The following is a 25,669-nucleotide window of genomic DNA, read 5'->3' as shown; positions in this document are numbered from 1 at the left end:
AGCCTAATGTCACTAATAATTATTCAAATGTTCATGCTTTTAATAAATCATTTTGCCTGCCACCATATCAGTGAATTTAAACCAATGCTTGCATTCAGAGTATAAGGGGCGTGTGTGTGTGTGTGTGTGTGTGTGTGTGTGTGTGTGTGTGTGTGTGTGTGTGTGCATTTAGGAGGGCACTTTAGCACTTGTTATTAGCACTTAACTGTTTTAATAGCCATTGTCAGACCATGTTTGATAACTAAAATATCCCCCCCTCTCTTTTTGCCAGTATTAGCCAGAGGAGGATGTCCTCCAGGAGTTTTACTTTTTTAAACCCTACCGTGGTATCGACTTTGGTATCGAGTATTGTGTACTTTTGGTGGTATCTTTACCGAGTACTAGATTTTTGGTATCGGGACATCCCTAGACTGAACAATGCTTCCTGATGGAATTCCCTCTCATTGTGTTTGTGTGAGTTTGTTTGTGTGCTTATCCCTTGTAAATCTCCTCATTAGCTCCAGATGAATGCTAATGTTTGTTTGGCTATGGTAGCCATTCCTGCTCTGGCAGGGCACCAGGTGACACACACACACACACACACACACACACACACACACACACACATCCACAAATGGCCAATGTCAATATGTAATGTGCAATATAAAAATAAAATATTTGTCTGAAAGATCTGAGCAATGCACAATACAACTCATTACCAAAGCAGTGAAAGTGTGTGGGTGGTTGATTGTGTGTGTGTGTGTGTGTGTGTGGTTGATCAGTATGCTGGTTGATTCTGGAGGAAGTCTGTTTCCTTGGAAACACACTCCAGAACTAAGAAAGTGTAGGGAAACACATTCACTGGTGCAGAACCTGCATACACACGTGTGGGTGTTTATTATCTTCCTAGTATTCTATTGTTTCTGCAGATGATCTGTCCTGACTAAATTGTGTGTGTCTGTGTGTGTGTGTGTGTGTGTGTGTAAGACCAAAGACAAGAGACCCAGGTGCCTAATTCTAATCTGGCATCATACTCTGGGCCATGAACATGAACCTCTATCAATCTCTCGTTGTCAGTGTCCTTCTGTCTCACTCTCTCCAGCTCTACTCTCCTGTCTCACTCTCTCCAGGTCTACTCTCCTGTCTCACTCTCTCCAGCTCTACTCTCCTGTCTCACTCTCTCCAGCTCTACTCTCCTGTCTCACTCTCTCCAGCTCTACTTTAATGTCTCACTCTCTCCAGCTCTACTCTCATGTCTCACTCTCTCAAGCTCTACTCTCATGTCTCACTCTCTCCAGCTCTACTCTCCTGTCTCACTCTCTCCAGGTCTACTCTCCTGTCTCACTCTCTCCAGCTCTACTCTCATGTCTCACTCTCTCAAGCTCTACTCTCCTGTCTCACTCTCTCCAGCTCTACTTTAATGTCTCACTCTCTCAAGCTCTACTCTCATGTCTCACTCTCTCCAGCTCTACTCTCATGTCTCACTCTCTCCAGCTCTACTCTCCTGTCTCACTCTCTCCAGCTCTACTCTCCTATCTCACTTCCTCCAGCTCTGCACTTATATCACAGGATTATTATAGCCCCCTTTGTTCAGACTATCTAATGGTTAGAGTAATCTACATTCAAAGCTTGACCCAAAATGATGTTCAGGCCTTGTTGTGTCTCTGATCGATCCAGCCAGAGAACTCCTCAGGGGGTGGCCTGATAAAGCTCTGTTGAAGACTGTGTGTGTGTGCTGCATATGGTAAGTAGTCCAGCATGTCCACTGCCGAGGTATCTCTCAGGGTCACAGAAGGCTGAGGTGTGAATGAATTTATGAATCAGATGAAAAATCTTGCTGATTCTAAGAGACATACAGCAGGGGTAATTAGTGCAATATGGTGCTTACATGGTCTTTGATTTTGTCTTAGGATGCAGACAGCTGACTTTTCTACAAGTAGGCTGTTGATGGAAGTTTTAATGGAAAATTACAATAATCTAACCATGAGAGAAAGAGTATGAATGAAGTAGAGTGGACCATCGGTTCAAAATGGAGGGTGTTTTGCAATAGCGTTGGGGTTTTAGTAAGAAACATTGTAAAGTGTGATTACAGGGTGCATATACTATAATAATTTCTCACATACCCCTGCGATCACAGATCCCTGTCCTTCATAGATCCCTGTTTTTCGCAGATCGCTACCTTCACAAATCCTTATCTCACAGATCCCCATCTGTCTCTTTTTAAACCATTAAGGAAAATATGTTTGTTTATATTTAGAGTATTTATTATAATATATATATATATATATATATATATATATATATATATATATATATATATATATATATATAATATATATATATATGTTGAGAATTATAGGTGAAATGTTTGTTTTTGAGGTTTTTTGTTTGGGTGGGGGAGGGGGGGGGCTCACATTGAAAAGGTCAGTAAATTTATACAGATATCCTTCATATAATCAGCATAAAGGTGGAAGTTTATTCAAAATTCAAAATTTACCTGTTGAACATTTTAGGTCCATCATTTTAGGTCCATCCATCTTCTATACCGCTTATCCTCTTCAGGGTCACGGGGAACCTGGAGCCTATCCCAGAGAGCATTGGGCACAAGGCAGGGTACACCCTGGACAGGGTGCCAATACATCGCAGGGCAGAACATTGTAGGTGATATTTTTAAACAAACTGATAGACTTTAGTATTGATGATTGAATTTTCAACAATAAAATTGGGTGAAATGCTTCCATTTGAAATAATCAAATCTTAAATATACAGCCTTGTTGAAATTCAAGCCCTGAGAACACAGTGCATTAATATGCAAGAACTGCATTTTTTTCTATTAGTGCATTTTTAATGCATTTTCTTTTTAATGGCTTTTTTTCTATTAGTGCAATTCAACATGCTTTTTTTTCTTTTGTTTCAATGACATATTTCATTATTTTACTTCCATAGGCACATATAAACATGTACATACAAATACCCATTACTAGATCATCAGTATTTATAAAATGTGCATTCTTTTACTGATTTAGTATTCTTTTGCAGAGGAATTTCTCAAAATCTGGATAACTGATATATGTATATATACTGTATAATTACTTTCAGACTATATAATGGAGAAAAAAAAACAGCATTTTTTTCTTGATGACACTCCAACACACTTTTCTGTGAACAAAGAGTGTTCAGAGTGAAATGAACATTTTAATTCTCACATCATCCAAAGACTAGTTTGTTCGTTTTATTAGCTATGAAAATTGATAAATATTTAATTATATGAAGCCTTATTTTCCAGATTTTTGGATTATAGATATATATATAATTTTTTTTCAATGTTATTCACCTGTAGTTGTCTTGCCTTGAATGATACTCCATGTCTTCGGGTTCTTAATTATTATGTTATTATTTTCTCATAAGGCAGGTAGTGACACTGGAGACAGGCTGCTTTCATTGAGAACACCATCCTTTCAAGGCTTGCAGGGGTTACAATTTTAAATTCAGAGAGTTTTAGCAAGGACCAAGCTCCCAAGACACTGAGCTTAGTGAATCGATTGCCTCAGTCCTTTTATTTTGAAGGAAAAATAGCTATATCCTACCAGGCTTCACAGGGTTCGGTGTTTCTTTGGGCTTTAACAGTTCATCAATACAGTAGTTCAAATTTTGCTCTCTGGTGTTAGTATGTTCAGTTCTTCCATGCAGTGGTACCTTCTCCAACTCTGCTCTCCACCCTTCTATTTTTTTTTTCTTTGACATTTCTGTACCTCCATCTTTCCTTTTCTCCTCTGTGACCTTCTCTCATCTTCACATGTTAAAATGAGAGCATTGAATTGATAAAAAATATTATTTTGTTTTTTATTTATATAACAATTCAGATTCAGTTACTCTTTTCTGATCCACACAGTTAAACAGATAGAACTTGTTTTCTATCCTTTACATCCGCACACACTTTGTATTACATGAACAAGTGATGTAGAGTAGCTACTAATAAAAAAATAAATCTAAAATGAAAGACCAGAGGAAACAGCTTTTAAATAATTCACTGTAAGAAAGAAATACAGATTGAAACCATCAGATCAAACAAAATCACATTACAAAAGATTAAAGGCTATAATAATACATCATTTACTTCATTTATACATACATGTACAGTGTGTTTTAATAGAAATATATGTGGGTTTGGGATAACAAGAGGAGACAACAGCGTGTATCACACCGAGGACAACTGAGGGATTCGTACACGACTATTACAAAAGGTGCAAACATTCACTGATGCTCAAGAAGGCAACCTTATACATTAAGAGCCAGGGGGGTGTAAACTTTGAACAAGATGATTGTTGTGAATTGTTATTATTATGTCTTCTGGGAGACATGTGAATATAATAACAATTTACACCAATCATTCTGTTCAAAAGTTTACACCCTCTGGCTCTGAATGTATGGTGTTGCCTTCTTGAGCATCAGTGAATGTTTGCACCTTTTGTAATAGTCGTGTACGAATCCCTCAGTTGTCCTCAGTGTGAAAAGATGGATCTCATCATCATATAGCCACTCAAATATGCAGAATGAAAAGCAAAGAACAACACACAGTATTAAAGTGCACCTATTATGGTTTTGAAACATGCCTAATTTTGCTTTAAAGGTCTCATACAATAGATTTACAGACATCCGAGGTCAAAAAAACACTTTAACATGCTCATAATTTAAATTGCAACATTACCTTTTTCCTCCATAAACGACTCGTTCAATGATCCGTTCTAAAGGATTCATTCTAAATTCCTCCTTTCAGAGAGCATACTCTGCTCTGATTGGTCAGATGTCCCAGTCTGTTGTGATTGGTCTACCGCTGTCAGCATGTGTCTAAAAGGAAACACCTACTACCATAACAACTTTCAGCTCGGTCTGTCAGCGAGCAGCCGATGAAGACCAGAGGCGGGGCTTTTTGTTACAAACCTACGTAGATTAGTAAAGGAAGTAAGTCTGGAATCACTAACGACTCGTTTCAGCTGTTCAGAATCGGTTCCTTCTTTTAGGAGTCAATAACTCCATTTGTCGTTTGCTTTGATTTTTGAAACTTTGCAGACTTTTTACATTCACAAACAGCTCTATAACACACTACATGAAAGGTAATATTAGAAAAACCATCATAGGTGAACTTTAAGCATCAAGTGTATGTAAACTTTTGAACTCTTGGACTTTTGCTAACTTGTGTAAATTCAGTTATTATTGTGTCTTGTGGACTATATCTAAACATTTGTTATGTTAAATGGCTTATTCAGGGCAGAAATAAATACAAAAACAAAATGCCATTTTTATGAGCTAAGCAGGTTGAACATTGAACTTCAAAACATCAATGTTTTGAAGTTGTTCAAACAACTTGCTGTTGGAAGTGGTATTAGTGAGGCCAGCAGGGGGGACTCACCCTGTGGTCTGTGTGGGTCCTAATGCCCCAGGATAGTGACGGGGACACTATACTGTAAAAACAGCACCGTCTTTTGGATGGGACGTTAAACCGAGTTCTGACTCTCTGTAGTGGTTAAAAATCCCAGGACACCTCTCGTAAAGAGTAGGGGTATAATCCCAGTGTCTTTGTGTAATTCCCCCATTGGCCCTTCTCTATCACAGTCCTCTAATAATCCCCAACTCTGAATTGGATACATCTCTCTCTCCTCTCCTCTAATAGCTGGTGTGTGGTGGGCGTTCTGGCGCACTATGGCTGCCGTCACATCATCCAGGTGGAAGCTACACACTAGTGGTGATTGAGGAGATCCCCTCCCCATACAATGTAAAGTGCTCGAGTGTCTAGGAAAGCACTATATAAATGTAAGGAATTAATTAATGATCCTCTTATTATTATTATTAACTTTTTTTTAAATTAGTAATATTTTGCAGATTCTGCAAGGCTTATGTAAACCTATAACCGCAACTGATTAGACATTCAGATGAGTAAAAAGATGCATTTATATACAAGAGGAAACATGAAGTGGTTAACTGGAGTCTTGGGCTATGCAAAGATGACATCATCACACATTTTCACATAAAATCATTTCAGCTTCATATGATTTATTTTAGTAGTCAGGATTTTACGCTTGATTAGTTTCTTTCAAATTGTATCACTGTGAAACGGAAATACCTTTATTTCTACAGGATGGAAACTTTTCTTGCCTGTAGTCATAAATAAAGCTTTAATGAAATCTTACGCAAGTTATAGCTGTCCTATTTGCTATAAATAGAGTTCACGTAACGATCTGGCAGTAAAGCTAGAAAGCAGTTTCTCGCTGTATTTTTTCTCAGGTGAACAGGTCCGAGTGAGTACTGTACTCATGCGCATTTCCTAGATACATTTTATACCCCCCCCCACACACACACACACACACACAGAGAGAGAGATTATCTTGCACATCTGTGAGAGTGGTGTTCTCAATCGAAAGCTGTTCTGGATGTGGTGACAGATCAAGGCTGGATATATTCAAACTGCTCACTTTCTCAGGGCCTGATATCACACACACACACACACACACACACTTTATATGAATCACCATGTAGTATTCTCATTAATGTTGAATGTATAAGCTGTAAAAAATAAAATTAATAAATAATATCAAATCCATGGTGGCTTAGTGATTTGCACGTTTGCCTCGCACCTCCAGGGTTTGGGGTTTGATTCCTGCCTCCGCCTGTGTGCGTAGAGCTTACATGTTTTCCACATGCTTCGGGGTTTCCTCCGGGTACTCCCATTTCCTCCCCAATCCAAAGACATGCGTTGTAGGCTGATTGGCATTTCCAAGTTGTCCGTCATGTGTGAAAAGGTGTGTGATTGTGCCCTGCGATGGTTGGCTCCCTGTCCGGGGTGTCCCCTGCCTTGTGCCCCAAGTCCCCTGGGATGGGCTCCAGGCTCCCCTTGACCCTGTGTAGGAAAATCAGCCCAGAAAATGGATGGATGTCTGGATGGATGGATTCTCAAACAGCCCTTCATACCTCCCTCCATCTATTAGTCTTTACCAGCCATCTTTATTTCTTCCACATGTTGAACCTGTACGCTTATAAAAAAAAATGTGCATTCATTAAAATGTCAGCTATAGCCTGGCATTTGCCTGCCTGCTCCCATTGATTTGTTTCCTACATATACCAAGGCACATGCACACATATACAAACACAACACACTTAAGCAGTAAGATCTGCATACACTGCTGTGAAAGTACACACAGTTGCTCATCACTGTGTTCTACTTTAAATATTAATTAAAGCCAGGGCCAGAGTGTGTGTCTCCCACCTCCCGGTTCTAAAGGGTGCTAAAAGAACACAGAGTCCATTTAATGATATAACGGCCAGTTTAGCCCCGGGGAAGTAATGAGGCCTTACGCACAGTCAAACACACATTGATTTAATTCCCTGCTGCCATGAATGCCCTATACACACACACACACACACACACACACACACACTCTCTAATAACGGCTCCCAGAGATAAGAGCAGAGAGGAGATGGACAGTGGAGGAGGGAAACGGAGATTAGTATTAACATGCAGCAAGGTTAAAGGACAATAATGCAGTCTGAGACACAGCCGCTTAATGGTGGCGAGATGAAAACGCTAAGTTTAAAGTGAGGATAGAGCTGAATCGTAGCCTATCAGAGCCCATTAGATCTCAAATCTGAAGGATAAAATCGCAGCACATCTAAATTCTCTCTGCTTTAAAAATGAGTGTATATGTCACTGAGCTGTACAAGTCACATTAATGGACCCAGTATTTTTTATTACAGTAATGCCTGCATATTGAACAGCATTTATGAGATGGTACAGTCTGTATTATTTACTAAGTGCTGTCATAGTTTTATTTCCTTTCCACCACAGCATGATCTGAAGGTGTTGAGTCATTTTCTATAACAGATTCATATTAATGCACTCATTCTAACGTGCTACTGTTTCTAACGTAGCAGCTCATTCACAGGTACTGCTACCATATCACTTAACGTGTATTCGCTTTATACAAGATGTTTGCTAGACGATTCACCGCTGAGAAGATAATGCTAATTTATGCTCGTGTGGCTAAGGGATTTCCAGTGTTATTTTAAGTGTATTTAGTGTTAGCACCAAGATAACAACCGTGCTAATTTACCACATGGTGCTGGAAACTGCTGGAGTAGCAGACTAACACAACAATTCAGCATTGTAATGCTAATCAGTGTTATCAGGCTAATCATGCTAAATTTGCCATCAGCAATTCACAATTGTAGACTGCTAAAATAGAGAGAGAGAGAGAGAGAGAGAGAGAGAGAGAGAGAGAGAGAGAGAGAGAGAGAGAAAGAGAGAGAGGGTAATTCAGGAATCAGAGGACAGGATTATAGAGTCTATTTATCCTTATCTGGAGCATACCATCCCCCAAAAACTCACACACAGGTTAAATAACATTACACACTCTCTCATATTACTCAGAAATTCCACTGCCATTGTTTATTTTTGTGTGTTTATGGGTGAGTGGTGTGTTTGTATGTGTGTGTGTTGCCAGGTGACCTACAGTATATTGTGAAGTATAATAGTTATGAGTGTAAGATTCACATGCTCACTCAGCAGCTTCTGCATTGTTATCTGCTGCACAATGCTGACTCAGCAAAACATTACAACTCGGTGTGTTGGTTTTTGAGTCGGTACCATTTCTGGCAAAAATGCACCAGAAACTCGCCAAACTCACCAAACACACCAAAACCATAAAAAACACACCAAAAAACATATTAGAATATTCCAGAAACTGCTCAAATGCACTGTCATAGTATAGTATAGGGCAGTGGTGGGTTGAAAGTTAAGGCTTTGGGTTACTGATCGGAAGGTCGGGGGTTCAAGCCCCAGCATTGCCAAGCTGCCACTTTTGGGCCCTTGAGCAGGGCCCTTAACCCTCTCTACTCCAGGTGCTCTGTATCATGGTTGACCTTGACCTCTGACCCCAACTTCCTAACATGCTGGGGTATGCGAAGAAAAGAATTTCACTGTGCTGTAATGTATACGAGACCAGTGAAGACTCATCATCATTATATGGCCAAAAGTAGGTGAACAACTCAGTAACACAACCATATGTGTGTCTTTCCCAAAGTGGTAACACAAGTTGAAAGCACAAAAAATGTATAGCATGTCTTCATATGCTGTAACATTAAAATTTCTCTTCACTGGAATTAAGAGGCCCAAACCTGTTCCTGCATGATGATGCCCCTGTGCACAAAGTGTGGTCCATGAAGACATGGTTTGCCAAAGTTGATGTAGAAGAACTTGTGTCCTTTACAGAGCCCTGCCCTCAGCCCCAATGAACACTTTTGGGATGAACTGGAACACCGACTGCACCCCAAGCCTCCTTGCCAGACAGTCAGTGCCTGACCTCACTAATGTACCCAAATATCTCAGCCCAAACACACTGAAATCTACCCACATGTGTCAAAATTGCATCATGTCTTGAATTTGTGCCCAGCATCCGACCTCATACCTGGCTTTAGCTCAAGATCACTTCCCCCTTCTTTTTGATAGTGTCTTTTATTTTCCTACTTTTGCAGGGTTAGCAATAAGCAACACCGAGACACTGACAATGAGAAACACTCACACACTCATCTGAAGCATCATTCCTGAAGGTGTGCCAAGTGTGTCTCATGTCAATAGGAATGAATAGAATATATCTCTATATTTTATATAAGTGTGCAGAGACGAATGCTTTATTTTACGGAAACTTGTTGTAGTTTTGGAACATTAAATTCTGTCATCCAACCCAAGCTCAATCTATTACTGCACAATTGAAACTGAAAGAGAGAGAGAGAGACATAGAGAGAGAGAGAGAAATGCTGGTGTTGCATCTTAGTTTCACAATCTAAATGCATTTTTTTTCCTGCTGAGTCATTAACTCTGATTTCAGGAGGTTGAAAGCAATTTTACGTGTGTGTGTGTGTGTGTGTGTGTGTGTGTGTGTGTGTGTGTGTGTGTATGTGTGAGAGAGAGAGAGAGTGAGAGAGAGAGAAAGTTGTGTGTGTTGGACTCTGGCTGAAATCTATGTGTTGGATCTTTACATAAGTGTCATAAGTACAGTAATAAGATGTGTGATATATTGTTTATATATCTGATATATCTAAATAATTAGAGGATAATTAAAATATTCTGCATGTAATGTTAGGAAAACATCAGGTTTATTTAATTTTATATATATATATATATATATATATATATATATATATATATATATATATATATATATATATATATTATAATAAATACTCTAAATATAAACAAACATATTTTCCTTAATGGTTTAAAAAGAGACAGATGGGGATCTGTGAGATAAGGATTTGTGAAGGTAGCGATCTGCGAAAAACAGGGATCTATGAAGGACAGGGATCTGTGATCGCAGGGGTATGTGAGAAACAGGGATCTGTGAAGGACAGGGATCTGTGACGGTGGGGCTCTGTGAGAGACTGGGATCTCGAAGAAACAAAGATCTGCGAAGGACTTTTGAAGCACAAAAGTCACAATCTTTGAAGGACAGGGATCTGTGAGAAACAGGGATCTGTGAAGGACAGGGATCTGTGAGAGACTGGGATCTGTGAAGGACAGGCATCTGTGAAGGACAGGGATCTGTGAAGGACAGGGATCTGTGAAGGACAGGGATGAGTGAAGGACAGGGATCTGTGAAGGACAGGGATGAGTGAAAGGCAGGGGATCTGTGAGAAACAGGGATCTGTGAAGGACAGGGATCTGTGAGAAACAGGGATCTGTGAAGGACAGGGATCTGTGAGAAACAGGGATCTGTGAAGGACAGGGATCTGTGAGAAACGGGGTCTGTGATAGACAGGGATCTGTGAAGGACAGGGATGAGTGAAGGACAGGGATCTGTGAAGGACAGGGATGAGTGAAATACAGGGGATCTGTGAGAAACAGGGATCTGTGAAGGACAGGGATCTGTGAAGGTGGGGCTCTGTGAGAGACAGGGATCTGTGAGAAACAAGGATCTGTGAAGGGCAGGGATCTGTGAGAGACTGGGATCTCAAAGAAACAAGGATCTGCGAAGGACTTTTGAAGCACAAAAGTCACAATCTTTGAAGCACAGGGATCTGTGAGAAGCAGGGAACTATGAAGGACAGAGATCTGTGAGCGATTTATTGGGACAGTGATCTGTAAAAATACTGGATCACAGTAGCAAATTGGATGATAGAGATTTCCATGACAATTATGGGGCAGATCTGTTCTTTTTTCTTTCTTTCTTTTTTTTGCATCTTAGCAAAAAATGTACTCCTAGCAGCTTTTTTTCTATCCCAAAATGTCTAGTGGGAAGACAGCCTAAGGCTTAGGCATACCAGCTTTGTAACCAAAATTGTTAGATTTATTTCAGTGACATGCAATTAATATTTTCTCATAGAGCAGATCTTCTCAAAGTCGCGTCCATAGACCACATAATCCAAGTATTCAAATATTAGGCGTATCATTATTAAAGTTCAATAATAGGTACAATAATAATTTGGTTTATTTACAATAGGAGACATTTTAATCTCTGAACTTGTTCTCCTCTGATGGAACACATTAAAATGATCATTAGGTTGAAGGCATTTATTTGTAAACCGTATTATTTGAGTTACTGAGGTTTGGATTAAACCCATTCAGTTTAAGCTGCCAGTCAAACAGTTTCATCATATCTAAAACTCAAGAATAAATATCATAATTTTATATTATAATTTTTATAGATTTTTTCCCAGATTTTTTTTTTTAAACCCAGAGTTTGCTACTTTTAGTGAAATGTGAACACCGGTTTCAATTCCAGGAGCAGTCCAGAGAACTTGAAAACAATGGTCTGGAGTTCAGTGTAACCGAACCATGAGTCAGTCTGCATGATGTATGGATTGGTTCAATTTGCCATGTATGTACCCACTATATAGTAGCTGATATACATTATAGGTTTCAGATGCAGCCGTGCTCTCTTGTTTACCGTAAAACGGTTGAGCTCTGCCGTGTGTGTACGTGCCCTGTCAAAAATGCGGTGAAAACTCGTTAATAGTGTGATTAAGGTGTGTACATGTCTGTAATACACTTCCATAATGCGACTAAAGCAGGAATACTCCACACCTCTTAATTCCATTTGTGTTTACTTCGAGTATGACTTTAGTTGGATTAAAGTAATCAGAAATCGCTGTTTACATGCTAGTTTCTTAATCAGAGTATCGTCTTAATCAGGATAATATCAGATTATTGTTGTCCATGTAAACATACTGCCTGCTTTAGTGTTGGTACCAATGAATGAACAATGGATGAAGCTAGTGCCTACCACTTTGCAAACCTGTTTGCACAAATGTAATGTGTGGTCTTGTGCAATCAAGCCACTGTTAAGAAGGAATGTTTTTCTGAGATGATAAGCCCCTCCCCCAAACAAGCCCAGATTTGGTCCTATGTGTGAAAAGCCTCCCAAATTGGTGTTGGAAACATTGAAAATTGATTAAATGATGTCACTCATTTAATCATAATCTACACAGGAAACCCAGTGTCCCATCTCATTGCATATAGAGTAGAATTCCTCAAAGTTGACCCACAACAACACGAAAGCTGTATTATCCCGCAGTGTCCGAGTTCTCAGTCTGCAGTACAACAAAGGACAAGAGCAGAATCAGGTGTGTATGCGCGTGCGCTTGTGTGTGTTGGTAAATTGATTTTCTTTGTGCAGTCCTATCAATTTGCAAGAGACACTTGAAAAACAAGCAATGTGCAAGCAGGCACCTGAGATTAACCACAAAATCAATCAATCCAGGAGTGAGAGGGGAGAGACAGAGAAAGAGAGAGAGCGAGAGAGAGAGAGAGAGAGAGAGAGAGAGAGAGGGCTATTTAAAGTAAATGAGGATTGCTTTGGATTGTCTCTTTTACTGGTAGTGCTGCTCTGTATTTGGACACACACACACACACACACACAGATGCTCCAGGCAAGATCGGATTGAATGAACTAATATTGGGGAAATTGGTTTAGGGTTTGTTCTATTTGTTTGGCTGTGGACATCCAGCTCTCAGCACAGCAGGACTGAGTGACAACAAACAGGCAGGTGAGAATGGAGAGAGACAGAGAGACAGGCAGAGTAAAAAAGAGCAATGTGGCAGTAGGAAAGCTAGATGATTGGCAGCTGTGTCCTTCCAAATCAACATGCAGTTATGGACAGAGTTGGGAGGGTTACTTTAAAAAAAAAAAAATCCGTTACAGTTGCAAATTCCATCCATCTTCTATATCGCTTATCCTTCTTCAGGGTCATGGGGAAACCTGGAGCCTATCCCAGTGAGCATCGGGCACAAGGCGGGGTACACCCTGGACAGGGTGCCAATCCATCGCAGGGCACAATCACATACACATTCACACACCCATTCATACACTACAGACATTTTGGACATGCCAATCAGCCTATCATGCAGGTCTTTCGATTGGGGGAGGAAACCGGAGTACCCAGAGGAAAGCCCCACAGCACGGGGAGTACATGCAAACTCCGCATACACAGGGCCCCGGTGGGAATCTCAGTTGCAAATTACTTAATAAAAATTGTAATCAGTAAAGTAATCCAAGTGTCACGATATGAAATGAATGTAATCTGATTACTTTTGGATGACTTCAAGTCACATATGTAAATAAAGTCAAGAGAAAAGCAGTCTGATCTAAAATACTTTTATTAAGAGCTTATCATAGAGCTTAAAAACGTGTTCAATGTTTGGATTTGTTTTAAGAAAGGAAATAAATAAATGAATAAATAAATAAAAGATCACTGTCCCTGATGCGGTTAACATTACATCACAAAATCTCGGCTCTTCCAAACAGAAGAAACCTTTTTTTTTGTGTGTGTGTCTTAATAGCATTCAAAACAGTGTTACTATGAATGCAAATTTTAATACACTGAAAAAGACACACTATTAGCACTATTAGCATCACATAAATATATATAAATTCCTACATTCTTCTGAATGTCCATGGAATAAAAAAAAATATTAGATGATAGTGATACAGGTGAGGGTTAACAACCAGGAAACCATGCTAGACATGGAAGTAGAAGCTCAGTCACAAAGGGATCACTGGTTAGTATTAACAGAAACTGAACTGAAATGAAACAACAAGGTAGAAATATCCAAACTAGCCAATGTCATGCCAAAGTTCCAGTGGCCCTGTTTGGTTGAACAGCAGTGGTTCTAATGGTTCTGTTTGTTCCACAGAGCCAGAAAACAGGCCCAGGAGACATGGGGAACTAGGATCCAAAACACACTCAGCGCAGGCTAAATGGAGGACTGATGAGGGTGAGTTACTCTGGATATATTACACACATAGTGCTGTAGTGTTCTATGAAATGAACACTCTCTGTCTTATATGAAATAAATGACCGTGTGTGTGTGTGTGTGTGTGTGTGTGTGTGTGTGTCTGCCTATTAGCTGTTAGCTGTTAGAAGGCGGAGTGAACATTAAATGTGCTTCATGCACGTAGTAAAGATGAGATCTCGCATGAGCTTTGAGTTCTGTTTAGGAATTGTTCAGCAATGACCCAGTAGTAAAGCTTGCTTAATGTAGGAGTTGTCACATATCAAGAACTTTCTCTAAAACTCAAGGACAGACTCGAGAACTCAGGAACTGACTCCATGGCTCAAGAACTGGCTCTACAACTCAAGACCTGACTGCAAAACTCAAGAACTGACTCAAAAACTGACTTTACAACTCAAGGCCTGACTCAAGAACTGATTTAAGCACTGACTCCATAACTCAAAAACAGCTGAAAACTTAAAAACTGATTTAAAATCAAAGAACTGACTCTACAACTCAAGAAACATTTCCATTTCATTGCATTTGTTATAATCACTGACAACTCTTCATATTAGGCTCAAACTTTTGGACTCTTGTTGTTCACCTGAATGAATGCATTACTGATGGGTTTAGAATTGGTTTTGATGGCTGTATGTTTGCAATATTCTTTGAAATTTGAACTGTGTTGTCATGGTGACTATAGCCCCACTCAGCAGTAACTGGGACACTCTGTGCTGAGTGGGAAAAGTGCTGACATTTCACCCCTGGAGTTCAGGAACCACAGTTGTGCCTAAGATTAATTAGGTATGATTAGGGCACTTCACCTCCTTACTGCAGAGAGATAGAATGAGAGAGAGAGAGAGTGTGTGGGGGGTTAAATGTTTGAGTCAGAGTAAAATGTAGCAGAGAGCCTACTACTTCCTCCAGCGATCAGTGCCAGTTCAGTAACACTTAAGTTACACTACATTTCTAAAAAGATTATAAAACCACTTACCCAGAAGAGGATGGGTTTCCTTTGAGTCTGGTTTTGATTAGGGATCAAGGTCTGCATCTAGCTTTCTGATGATCTGTGTGTCTCTGTTGAGTGCTGTACAAATGAAACATAGCTTTGGAATTGTAGGGATGTCTTAGACATATTTGTTGTTTTCAGACAGAATTATGCTGATATTCAAGTACTTCTAAAGGCCAAGTTTGCAGCAGCGGTGAATGTCATTGCATACCGAGACTTGAGTCGTGTAAATGTTTGGTGATTGCAGTCGAAGCAACAAATGTTTTGTTTGACACAAAAGCAAGATGTATGAAAGAGAACCACTGCTCTTTACTGCAACAGGGTCTCTGTCTGAAAGCCTGCGATTACCTTCTCATTTGCTTTTCTGAGAAGAATACAAAGAAGATGCAAAAATGGAGAGAGAAAGCATTGGAAAGCCAATGGGTCACTATTCTAGCAGATGTGTGTGGGCCATTTACGAGCCAGGTGTGTGGATCACACTGCCAGCTATGTTGTATGGGCTGATGTAATTAACCCACAGAGAGGCAACCTAGAGAGAAAAGGCATAATTCCTTATGTGACCTCTGACCCCAATACTTGCCACGGTGCTACTTTTTTAAAAATGATCATGCAGGTGAAATCTCATGTTGCACTGCTTTATGTAAGAAAACAAGATATGATTAACATGAACAGTATGAGGGGGGTATGGTGGCTTAGTTGTTAGCACTTTTGCCTCGCACCTCTGTGGTTGGGGGTTCGAATCCTGCCTCTGCCCTGTGTGTGTGGAGTTTGCATGCGTGCATGCTTTGGGGGTTTCCTCCGGGTACTCCGGTTTCCTTCAACAGTCCATGTGTTGTAGGCTGATTGGTGTTTCCAAATTGTCCATAGTGTGTGAATGGGTGTGTGATTGTGCCCTGTGATAGGTTGGCAGCCCATCCAGGGTGTCCCTCGCCTTGTGCCCGGACTTCCCTGGAAGAGGTTCCAGGCTTCCCCATGACCCTGTGTAAGATGACTCAGGCTCACTCAAATGGCAAACAATCTATTTATTTTCTATTAATAATATATTATTAATATACCGCTTGAAGTACCAGAAATGGTTTTGGACCTCAATTCCACATGGACATTTTCACTGTGGTTGCTGGGACTACGGTTGCTGCTATGGCCTTGGGACTGCAATTACCACATGCAGTTTTACACTCAAGTCTCCTTTAGTGAACAGTGGACTAGTTCAATAAACAGATTTCATATAAAAACTATAATGAACTTTCTTTTACTTTCACACTATCCATTGTTACCCAGTTGAGGACGGGTTCCCTTCTGAGTCTGGTTCCTCTCAAGGTTTCTTCCTCATTTCATCTTAGGGTCTTTTTCCTTGTCACCATTGCCACCGGCTTGCTCAGTAGGGATAAATTCACACAATTAATGCTTCTGTAAAGCTGCTTTGAGGCAATGTCCATTGTTAAAAGTCCTATGCAAATAAAATTGAATTGAAATTGAAAAGAATATTAATAATCTGTTGAACTCTCAATACTGATTAGTCAGATGTTGATTCATTTTCATTTTTCATTTTCTATAATAGCAGCTCTGACAGTATTTCTGGCTGTAAGATAAATCACATTTATATTAATGTACTCATTCTAATAAGTTATGCCATACAGGGATTTGTATGTCAGATGATCCAGATAAATGGGTTGGAAAATGCGTGTGATCTTTGATAAGGTGAAGATTTTGGAAAGAGTATCCAGTGTCAGCTCTTTGTAACAGAGCTAAAGTTGTAACTTTTAACCTTTCTGTCATGGGAAAGTCTTCAGGATGGATTACATTTTCCACTTTCTGTTTCTCTGTAGCATAGGCATTTTTTGCCTTTATTAATTCCAAGAGAAAGAGAAATAGAGATGCTGGTGAGGGAGCGATTGTTTATAGCTCATTTATTAATTGTTTAATGTTTATTGTTGAATGTTTGTTTGTTTGTTTATGGCTCATGTAAAAGTGGAAGGATGACTGCCTGGAAAGTCCTACTCCCGTTTTGATACCGTGGAGTATTGGCCTGTTTGGATCATGTTTGGAGATGCGATCTCCAATCACACGTGGAAGTTGGAGTTTGGATGTGGGTGGCACAATAATCACCACTCCCACACCTGTACAGCTGAAAGACTTTGCTGGAGATTGGTTACTGATCGGAAGGTTGGGGGTTCAAGTCCCAGCACTGCCAGGCTCTGATTTACTGATCGGAATGTCATGGGTTCAAACCTCAGCACCACCTGGCTCTGAGTTACTGATCAGAAGGTCAGGGGGTTCAAGTCCCAGCACTGCCAGGCTCTGATTTACTGATTGGAATGTCATGGGTTCAAACCTCAGCACTACCTGGCTCTGAGTTACTGATCAGAAGGTCAAGGGGTTCAAGTCCCAGCACTGCCAGGCTCTGGGTTACTGATCAGAAGGTCAGGGGGTTCAAGCCCTAGCATTGCCAGGCTCTGGGTTACTGATGCACCGAAAGGAAAATTTTGGGCCGAAAGCCAAAACTGATTTTTTTTTTTTAAACCCATATAAATTTATTTTTTGTTTAATTGTATTAATAGTAGACTTTTTTCATGAATTTAATGGATCTGAATTGAAGAACCACAAATCCAAATAAAATGACCATACTTTTATTGAAATTAACACGCCAAAACAAAAAAAAACAATATTAAATATATTATTCTTCATTCAGTTCTGTAACAATCAAATTTAACAGATTATTTTTATCCAATTATCCAAATAATGTAAAGTTCTAGAAAACAATTATGATATGCAAAACAGCAGTCAAGTAATGAACTAGCCCTCTGTTCTTCTTATGTAAACGTATTTCCACATTACTTAAAGATTATTGTGCAAAACAGCAGCAATAGAACTAAAACCAACCTCAAACTGTAAACAACAGATGTCGCCTCAAGTCAAGAACGACGTTTTGCCGGGCTACACGAATTTTAATGTAATTGCTATGCACAGAGCAAATTGGACTGCTTTCTATTTAAGCAAAAGTGGCAGGTTTCTCTTCAAGAACAAAAGTTGCTCAGCTTTCTGGCAGGAGAGATAGTTCCTCTTCTCATCAAGAACATGAGATACATTACTCCAGGGCCGGACTGGGACATAATTTTAGGCCGGGAGTCTCACACTCATCCAGACCCCATACACCCACAACAAATTTTGAAACCACTGACAACCTTATTTTTTCTTTCTTAAATTCAATTTATTACACACTGTATATATATTAAAGGCTATTTAATTTCTCTTAATGTACCTCTCTCTGTCGTCTCAGGTTGACCCTGAAGTGTGACCACTGCACAGAACTAGTTCCAGGTTGACTCTCTATCTTATTGTGAAAAATAGGAGAAAAACGTTTTGGGTTTTCTTTTCAGCCTCACATATGGGCAGACATAATTTTCTAAATTGCCTAAATATCTGTTACATCATGACAATATCTATTTAGAAAAATCCTAATATTTAACTTGATATTACCTTTTATGACTCACAGCTTTGAAAAATGGTGGTTGTTGTTGTTGTTGCTTGCCCTAGCTGTATGTGTAATTTCAACATTTAAAATAATAAATTTGGATATTTGTGTGCTAAATTACTTAGTATTATATCTATGCAGTAGATAATGCTGTCTTTTAGCATATTTTGAGTGACGATAGTAATAGTGATAACGTTTGCTAGTAGTGAAACTGGGGTTAATGCTTGTTTAGCTAAGTTAGCGAACACAAACCTACAGTATTTAGAGATGACACTGAGCTGCAGCTGAAGCCCTGAACTGATCGGCAATTTTGTTACATTTATACTTCTACTTTTTAGAGGGTTTTCCTCTTGCGTGCCCTTTCCCTCTCTGCTCTACCTGGCTGCTTCCTCTCCATCCTCTCTGCTTCCTCTCCATCCTTTCTACTTCCTCTCAATCCTTTCTACTTCCTCTGCTTCCTCTCTGCTTCTCTCCATACTTTCTGCTTCCTCTCAATCCTCTCCGCTTCCTCTCCATTCTTTCTGCTTCCTCTCAATCCTCTCTGCTTCCTCTCCATCCTTTCTGCTTCCTCTCAATCCTCTCTACTTCCTCTGCTTCCTCTCTGCTTCCTCTCCATACTTTCTGCTTCCTCTCCATCCTCTCTGCTTCCTCACAATCCTCTCTACTTCCTCTACATCTTCTGTTTTTAAAAAAGAACAACAAAAAAAACCAGAGGAGCGGCCATGCTACCGGGAATTCTCGCAGTGCTCCTGATGGCCAGTCCGGGCCTGCTGCAGTGAATAGTCTTTCACTTTGTGCTCGTGCTTGGGGCAGTTAAATACCTGCGTGCAATCCGCACAAGCAATGGAAAGCGTAGCTGCGCTTGTTGCAGCACTGCTGTGTATAGGCACACTTTGCTCTGTGCTGTGCGTCGGTCCTTCAGCAGACGCATTCATCCTCTCCAGCTCTGCCTGTATCATTTCCCGTGCACTCTACTTTTCCTCCGTGTCAAAGTAATGTTCTTTAAATCGCGGATCTAGTGATGTTGCAATGCACCAATAACCATTGGCTAGATCGAGAGTGAAGTCTGAGCACCGAGCACGAAGAGGCGGGGCATGGTGGCATATATTTTCGGCCTTTTTCCTCTTTTGGCCAAAACCTGAAAATGCCATTACGGTGCACCACTAACTTTTACCATCTGACCATCGATGCAAGGTTTGTGTGAATAAGGCACACAAAATAAGAACTACACTAATTGAAATGCGTTTTTTGTGTGTGTGTGTGTTTGTGTGTATGTGTGTGTGTAATGTGTATTCTGTTGTACTTGTCTTGTTTTGTACAGTATGTGCTTGTAAAGGTCTAGTGATTTATGTAGTAATAATTGTGACGGAACATACTTTCACGCAAGAAATAATTTCAGACCTTGTCTGACGATAAAGTCAGTATCAATCAATATCAATGTTATAATGCAAGTTTGCATGGACTATTTTTTGTATATCCTGTTTTCTATGTCTACATACGGTATATTCCTTACTTAACATGTATCACAGTGTTTTTGTGAAAAACAGTGCAACATGTTGCTTATACCCTTTACGCCATCAACATCAACTTTCCAGTAAATAATATTGCACACCTTAATGCTTGTTATAATACTAGGTACACTTCTTCCTTTTCAGTCTTTGAGGAAAAAACATTGTACATAGAAATCTTCTGCAGAACTGCTTTAGCCATTAAGCATCTGAAGAACCCTTAAAAACCAGAAATGCCTAAGAGTGCTTTGAAACCCTTGGGTCTTCTTGTGAAAATATACAAACCATTAAGCTACTAGACCTTCAGAGGCAGCCTAAAGAGTTTTGAGAACTAAAACTTTCATGCTTATAATATTTACTTCATTTTATTTTATAAAAGCATTATGATTGATGTGTTTCATCTGTACAAGTATTGCAGTAGTCTCATTTCACTTGGCTTGGAAATGAAAATGTATTAAAATCTTTTAATTCCAAAAGGAACATTATCCCATCAGTATTACTTTTCCTGTGTGGATTTCCTCCTTGTAAGTGAATTGGCTACATAAAATTACCCCCTAGGTGTTAATAAGTGTGTGAATATGTGCATGCATAGTGCCCTGTGATGGACTGGCATCCCATCCAAGGTGTACAATATTCCCACCTCCTGGTCAGAGTTCCTAGGATGGGCACTGGATCCACCATGACCCTGACCAGGACAAAGAAAATATGAATGAATGACTGCATTTACATTAGAAGTTGGACTTTTTAGCTTAGATTTTAACTAAACTGATTTAACAATGAGTATCAGCCATCTATAGTTGTGCTCATAAATTTACATACCCCTAGCAGATTCTGCAAAATGGTAATAATATTAAAAAAGAGAGATCATTAAAATTGCATTATGGTTTTTTTTATTTAGTCCTGCCCTGAATACGCTATTTCACATAACAGATGTTTACATATAGTCCACAAGACACAATAATAACTGAATTTACACAAATGAACCAGTTTAAAAGTTTACATATGCTTGATTATTAATACTGTGTGTTGATACCTGGATTATCAATGACTCAATTATCATGATCCTCCTTGTTTTTTCCCCCGTTATTAACATTTTGTAGATTCTGCAAGGGGTATGTAAATTTATGAACATAACTGTACTTGGCTATGTTATTTTAAGTTCACTGGTAGGTTCAGATTGCCTGATTTCTTTTTTTCTGAGTTTTGCATTAAGGCTCCATAATACTATATGATGTAAACACTTTGATCCATTCAATTTCCAATGTTTCTTTTCTTTTTTTATTTATTTGGTGGTGGTGGTGGTGGTGGTGGTGAAAACATCCTGGTGATAATCGGCTCATAAGTGGAAGAAACTATTTTGCTTAAACAATAGACAGCTTGCTAGCCTCAGGATATTACAAATTGCTTAGATTGCCAATTAGTCCTGCCTCCATACCCCAAAAAGTTCATTAGTTTAGAGCATGGACTGTATCAGAGGGCAGAGAGTGTGATTGAGTAATCCACTTTCTAGGCCATTTTAATTATATTTAATACCACATAAATACAAATAAATAACCTGCCAAAAGTGAAAAGGTCAAGCACAATCTTTCGAGTGTAGGAGTCAGTCAACCAAATTATTACGCTTATTACACTAAGCTTCCTAACATACAGTATAATAATGATAATAATTACACATAAAAACAGATTGAAGTACAAGTATACTGTTGATTCAGGAGACTTCCAGCTCTCTTGGAGCAGAATTAACCAATGGATTAGAAAAGCTGTGAAGAGTAGCATTGACACTACTTCCTACTCAATCCTCAGAGTTAATGAAACACAGAAACCAATTTTTATTTCTGAGGGAAAGTTGTGTAGGATAGTGTTAACAGTTTTACTTAGCACAGAGCCATTAGAAACCTCGCACAAAAACGGGCAGCCGAAACTGCACAAGAGAGTTTTGTTCAAAAGTAGAGAAAATGTGCACCCAAAGATGCAGGAAACAGTTATAAAAGGGACGTTCCCAAAAAAGTGTTCCTTTTAATCAATGCTACAGTTTTAACCTGAAGGGGGAAAATGGGTTCTTCCTGAGGGTTTTTAAAGTAATTTTATTTTATATCTATCTATCTATCTATCTAATATCTAATATATATATATATATATATATATATATATATATATATATATATATATATATATATATAACATCTTCATCTCCATTCACCTTTATTCATCTCCATTTATCTCCACTCACCTTTACACTACTAATCTTCAATCCACATGCCTACACTTCATCTTCAATCATCTCCACTTATTTCCATTCATCTCCACTCATCTCTATTGATGTCCATTAATCTCCACTCATCTCCATTTATCTCTATTCATCTCCATGCTTATCTTTTCAACTTTACTCATCTCCATCCATTTCCACTCATCTCCATTCATCTTCACTTACCTCTATTCATCTCTACTCATCTCCATTCATCTCTACTTATTTCCATTCATCTCCACTCATCTCTCTTGATCTCCATTAATCTCCACTCATCTCCATTAATCTATACTCATCTCCATGCTTATCCATTCAACTTTACTCATCTCCATTCATTTCCACTATTCTCCATTCATCTCGACTCATCTCCATTAATCTCCACTCACCTTCTGTTACAGCCATTTTGCCATTTTTTTGTGGAGTTGGAATTTGGGGCTGTTTTTGATCTCTTTGTTTGGGATTGTGTTGTGTTTGTGAGGTTTGGTGGTGCGTTTGCTCCTGGGTCATGGGTCACGTGTGGTATGGGAGGTGCATATAACGCGGGTTAACCTTCCAACAAGTGCAGATGGAAATGGAGAGCTGGGAAGCACACCTTTTTTTGACCATGCTCCTGCACGCCAATTCACAATAAGTCATTTTACGTTAAATTCAATAGTAAGGTTTCATTTCAACAAGTTTTCATTCATTATTTGTTTTTGTCAAGAAAAATAAAGGTCTTTTTATGTACGGCATGCGAGAGAGTGCGTTAATCCAACCCTGGTTCCCCCATTTCCGCCTGCATCGAACAAATCGCCGAAACACCTTCATTTATCTCTACTTGTCTCCATTAGTCTCTAGTCATTTCCATGGCACTCAACTCCATTTATCACAACTCACCTTTGGCTATCTTCATTAGTCTTATTTTTTATCTCCACTCATCTCTATTCATCTAATTTCATTTTATATCCTAAAGTAAAGTTGCAGTTTGTTCCAAATTGGCATTTATACTTGTTTTAAGGTTTACGTTAGTGATGAGTCATGTAGGCATATAACTATAGTTACTAAATTTGAAAACCTTTGATAGTACTTCATTATGAATATCAGAATTATAACATCATTAAAAAATCCCAGTCTCCCTGGCTATGTTTCATGGAACTCTAGGGTTCAATTTGAGAGCCATGTCAGTGGCACCAAAGCCATTCTGGTTGCCAGGTCAAATCCATGTTTATTTGAGACAGGTCAGTGGTCAGATAGCACTGATGTGTTGAATCAAAATGAACAGCATGTTTTTAGGCCAGAAAGGCTTTCTTTATCAGTTAAATACTGGAGCAGGAGCTGATTGTTTGTGCTGCAGGTGCTGTAGTCACTGTCCTAATTAGAGATGACTGAGTAGAAGAAGGCAAAAAGACCTGATGAAATTTAACACACATAACTTACTCAATTCCCAGCTTGTTCGCTAGTTCTTCTGGAGAGGAGAGGGGATTCTTGACTGTGTGACAATAACAAGGGATTCTTGTTTGTGTGACATAGACAAGAATCCCCTCTTCTCTCCAGAAGAACTGGCGAACAAGCTGGGAATTGAGTAAGAGCTTACTTTTCTACATAAAGAAGAGTTGCAAACCTACTTCACTGTGTGGGATGGTGGGGAGGGCACATTGCACCACTTTACCCTGAAAGGCACAACCGAGTTTCTCCTCCTGCTCTGAGAAACAACTCATTACATAGCACTCGTAAGATCCTTTTACACACCTATTACAACAATGTGAGACAAGCTGGAGTGATGCTCTTTCCTTTCCTTCTTGTTATGGTTACTGAAGAATATGAAGTAATAGAGCAAGCGATCAAAAGATAGTTGAAGATGGAGTTTTTTTTTGCCAGTGTGGATAATCAGTAGTGACTAATCTGGCTCTCTCCCGTAGAGATATGAGGGCATCCCGGATCCTTTTGCAAGACTCCAAGTCTTTTTCACTCCATCAGCAATTACTGATGAAGCTCTGAAAGATAAAGCTACCTGTCAGAGCTAATTATACACACACAGATGCTTTCTTGCTCTGATTCTTTTCCACTTCCATCCTCTCCATGCTCTGATAACCGGCTCCTGTTATTTGTCTTTAATTCTGTCTCTTGATATTTGACTACATAGTTAATGTGTAATATGGATGGCACAGATAATGTGTTCTAAGCCTTACAAATACAGATATGAACAGGAGGCACATCCGTCCATCCATCCATCTTCTACTGCTTACTCCTTTTTCAGGGTCGTGGGGGAACCTGGCGCCTATCCCGGGGAGCAACGGGCACAAGGCGGGGTACACCCTGGACAGGTTGCCAGTCCATCGCAGGGCCAGGAGGCACATTTATTTATTTATTTATTTTAAAGAAAGCTTACCGGTAATTTTTTCAGGGCATCTGATATATACGGAGGTATACAGCGTGATCATGTGGGACGCAACAAAAAGTCACACAAACTAGCATATCTCTATTTAAATAAAGAAAAAAAGGAAGAAAAAAAACAACCTTGTCCCCTGATCTCATTACAAATGTACTTCGTATAATTATGCAAACACATGTAAAAGTGCAGATGTTATGTAATTATAGATTAGATCAAGTACCCTTGCTAAAAGGGAGCACTCATGCACTCCGCTCTCAGCATTGAGTCAGATGGGTAGGTGTGTGTCGGTGTGTGTTGATGTGTGCTGTGAGGCAACCAACCATAGTGCAGAGACCTCCTCTTTAACTCCGGAGATACATCACCATTCACCTCTCTTTTACGTACAGCTCGTTAAAGACAGCATTTTACTGTTAATTAGCCAAACATTCCACCCACACATCTTTCATCCTGTTTTATTAGACTGGCCTCTAATTTGAATCTGAGTGACGCACTCTGGTTTCTGCAACATTTATTTCATCTAAAAGAGATTTCCTCCTGCTGGAGTTCGCTGCATTCAAAGAGCTGTAGTAGTGAAGTAGGACATTATATAATATAATCCAATGTAAGGTCAATTTGTGTTTCCTGCTTCAGTTATCAGGATTTGATTTATAGCTCCTTCTATGAATTTATATGAAACACTCCTTGATGCTTGGATGTGATTTTGCTTTGCTGTTATTTTGTGGATATGCCATTATGCAGCTGATGAAGGTACTTAATATGGGCAGGTTTGTGTGTGTCCATATCAGACAGCACTCTTGCTAGCATTTGAGGACACAGATCTGTTTC

At 39.4% G+C, this 25,669-nt stretch overlaps 1 protein-coding gene across 1 annotated transcript in view; it reads left to right on the top strand.

Annotated features, from left to right (window-relative positions):
- Positions 1–25,669, top strand: part of spock1 (SPARC (osteonectin), cwcv and kazal like domains proteoglycan 1) — a 268,384-nt gene that overhangs the window by 145,613 nt on the left and 97,102 nt on the right. Inside the window, exon 4 of the mRNA XM_017486158.3 lies at positions 14,162–14,242. Within this exon, the coding sequence (XP_017341647.1) occupies positions 14,162–14,242 (81 nt within the window). The remainder of the gene's footprint in view (positions 1–14,161; positions 14,243–25,669) is intronic.

The sequence above is a fragment of the Ictalurus punctatus genome, chromosome 14 (assembly GCF_001660625.3).
Source record: "Ictalurus punctatus breed USDA103 chromosome 14, Coco_2.0, whole genome shotgun sequence".
Classification (NCBI taxonomy): domain Eukaryota; kingdom Metazoa; phylum Chordata; class Actinopteri; order Siluriformes; family Ictaluridae; genus Ictalurus; species Ictalurus punctatus.
This window is presented reverse-complemented; position numbering and strand designations above follow the sequence as displayed.